The 2,529-nt window shown below is 31.9% G+C and overlaps 2 protein-coding genes across 3 annotated transcripts in view; one reads left to right on the forward strand and one right to left on the reverse strand.

Annotated features, from left to right (window-relative positions):
- LOC106683597 (pleckstrin homology domain-containing family G member 5) overlaps positions 1 to 2,529 on the forward strand; it is an 84,831-nt gene that overhangs the window by 58,164 nt on the left and 24,138 nt on the right. The gene's annotated exons all lie outside the window — the stretch shown is intronic.
- The window catches only part of timeout (circadian regulator timeout), a gene marked incomplete in the record, with an annotated part of 53,585 nt that overhangs the window by 2,610 nt on the left and 48,446 nt on the right, over positions 1 to 2,529 (reverse strand). Inside the window, 2 exon segments of the mRNA XM_067050922.1 lie at positions 671 to 849; positions 2,010 to 2,306. Of these exon segments, the coding sequence (XP_066907023.1) occupies positions 671 to 849; positions 2,010 to 2,306 (476 nt within the window).

Genomic DNA, 2,529 nt, shown 5'->3' on the forward strand with positions numbered 1-2,529 from the left:
GTTTGTTGAAATAGAGAATATCAAAAATCATTCATCAAAGAAGAGTTTAAATTGGTTAGTGTTGCTCAACATATAATTAAGTATAATTGTAAAAGTGTTATTAAAGATACGTGTTCTGATTGCCTAGAAAAACACACCCTGAGATTAAGAGTCTATAATATTATATATAATAAAATAAAAACTCTCATATCTATTTAATATTTAATCTTTTCACCTAACCTTACATCTTCAAAACTATATTTTAGATCTGAAAATAAGTAAAAACTATTAATATTCCTTTTATTTCATTTTAAATAATTTTTTAATATTACAATATATGTACCCTTCCCCTGTTTAAAACTCTTCTGTTTAAATACCTTTGCAACCAATATTGTAATATTATAGATAATAGAAATATTAAACACTATTACTTTTTAATTGTTAATATTGTAACTACCTTTTTGATTTGTTTTTTATGTATTTAGTCATTTTTTTTTCTGTATCTAAAATTATTAATATGAAATTATAATATAAGTTATAATTAAAGTCGGCCACACTGTTTTTGGCCAGTATATTGTAATGTTCCAATTGCCTTATGAATGCTACAGTAACCTTATAATTGTCCTAAAGGGACCTAGTCCTATTATTAATAAACTATTTTTCATTTAATTATACATAAATAATAACTTACTTGTTCTAAAGGCCTGAAGATGCCCAGTGACAATAAAAAATTTTGAAATTCTTTATTTTCAATTGACAATATTGCCTCATTCGACAAAGGCAAAAGTGGAACTTCAGTGGGATCATCATCCATGTCTTCGACACATTCTTCCATGCATTCTTTTAACCACTGCAATCCTTCTTGCAGATCTGGAAAAAAAGATAATATCAACATTTATTTTGAAAACTTGAAGTGATTTCTCTACCTTTCTTTTTCTTATCATCCTACAAATATTATCCAATCTTTTATTTGTTAACCCAAAATTACTTAACTCAATAAATCTCTATACACTATGTAATAAAATACAAAATTAAGAATTACTATTAAGATCATAATAAGAAGCGGAGTAGCACAGTTGTACTACTAACTTCAAGAACCTGAGTTCAAATACATTTTTAATCTATTACTGTGACCATGAATGCAGTGCTGTGGGCTCTGGAACCCTTCTAGGGTCCACCTAGCCTTATTAAGTAGGTATCTTTTATTGAGAGAGACATGGAGCCGGATAGCGGCTCATGTATCTAACATATAGCACCAGGTCCACCAGGTTGGGAGTTGGGCAAAGGGCTAATAACACGATCCTATAAAAAAAGAACTTATTAGGAAACCTACAACTAGCCTTAAAAAATCTGACTGATTTAACATAGTCAGCGCATACAGAGCCTTCTCTCTGTCAAGAATACTAAAATCCTGAAAAATGTATAGCTAAGGGTGTATGTACAATGCCATGATAAAGTCAGCTCTGACATGACCTGGGCTTTAACAGGTACCCTAGAAAGCAGAATCGAATAGAGATTTGAATGGAAAGTCCTCTGCAAAAATACAGGAGCGATCTGGGATCAAAGTCTTATAACACATGGAGGTGAACTGCTTGGAGAGACTGGTCAGTCAATATCTCATGATATGAAAGCAAGGAGGTTAAGATGGGCAGGACATGTAGCTCGAAGCAATCTATCAGGACGCCTCTACATGACAATGAATGCTACTGTAGTTGGCTAGAGATCATATGGGAAGCCAAAAACCAGATGGATGGACAGAATCAACAAAGATATGAAAGAGCGGCATTCAGCAAACTGGAAAGCAGTGCCCAAGATAGGCTGGGGTAGAGAAGGCTGGTCTGTAGAGCCAACCGAAAAAAAAAGTCTTTGTGCATTAATTTATTTCAACATTAAGAAATTAGAGATCAATAGGGCATCAAACTAAATTTTAAAAAATACAACCATTTTACTTCTGTGATAATTAGTTGGATAATGTATGCTGTCTCAGCACTATCCGATTGAGTCAAAACTAAAAATAAAAAATGACTTACAAATATCAACTTCCTTTTGTTCGAAGAGAAGTGAGAAAGTATCAATTAAATCAGGTACGGACTCTCTAGCTCTAATTTCTTCCCTCGTTTCAGGATTCCGCTCATCTTCATCTTCTGAAGATGAAATATCCGAATCTGATTCCTCTTCTTTTCTACTTATCCCTCCAGACCCCTGCTTCTTCCTCTTTTTCCTAAGAGCTTTAGTTGAGTCCACACAACCAATTTTCACTAGCGTATTAGCTATGTTTCTCCTCGATCTTGGTAATGACAATTTCTCGCCAATATTAGAGAGAGGATCTGAAACAAGAAATAGCATTAGAATTTATCAGAAATTACTCTTTTTTTTTTTAATTAATTTTCTATTTCTAAATAGATAAAAATTTGGAAAAGAATTCAATAACCTGTAATAAGTCTACGAGATGGATTTCTTAGGCAAATATTTATTTACTTAAAAATAAAAAATCCTATAATAATGATAAATACAAGATTAAAATACCATGGTTTTCTTATGCTTATTGAG

The sequence above is a fragment of the Halyomorpha halys genome, unplaced genomic scaffold (genome assembly GCF_000696795.3).
Source record: "Halyomorpha halys isolate HHAL.00 unplaced genomic scaffold, Hhal_1.1 Scaffold498.1, whole genome shotgun sequence".
Classification (NCBI taxonomy): domain Eukaryota; kingdom Metazoa; phylum Arthropoda; class Insecta; order Hemiptera; family Pentatomidae; genus Halyomorpha; species Halyomorpha halys.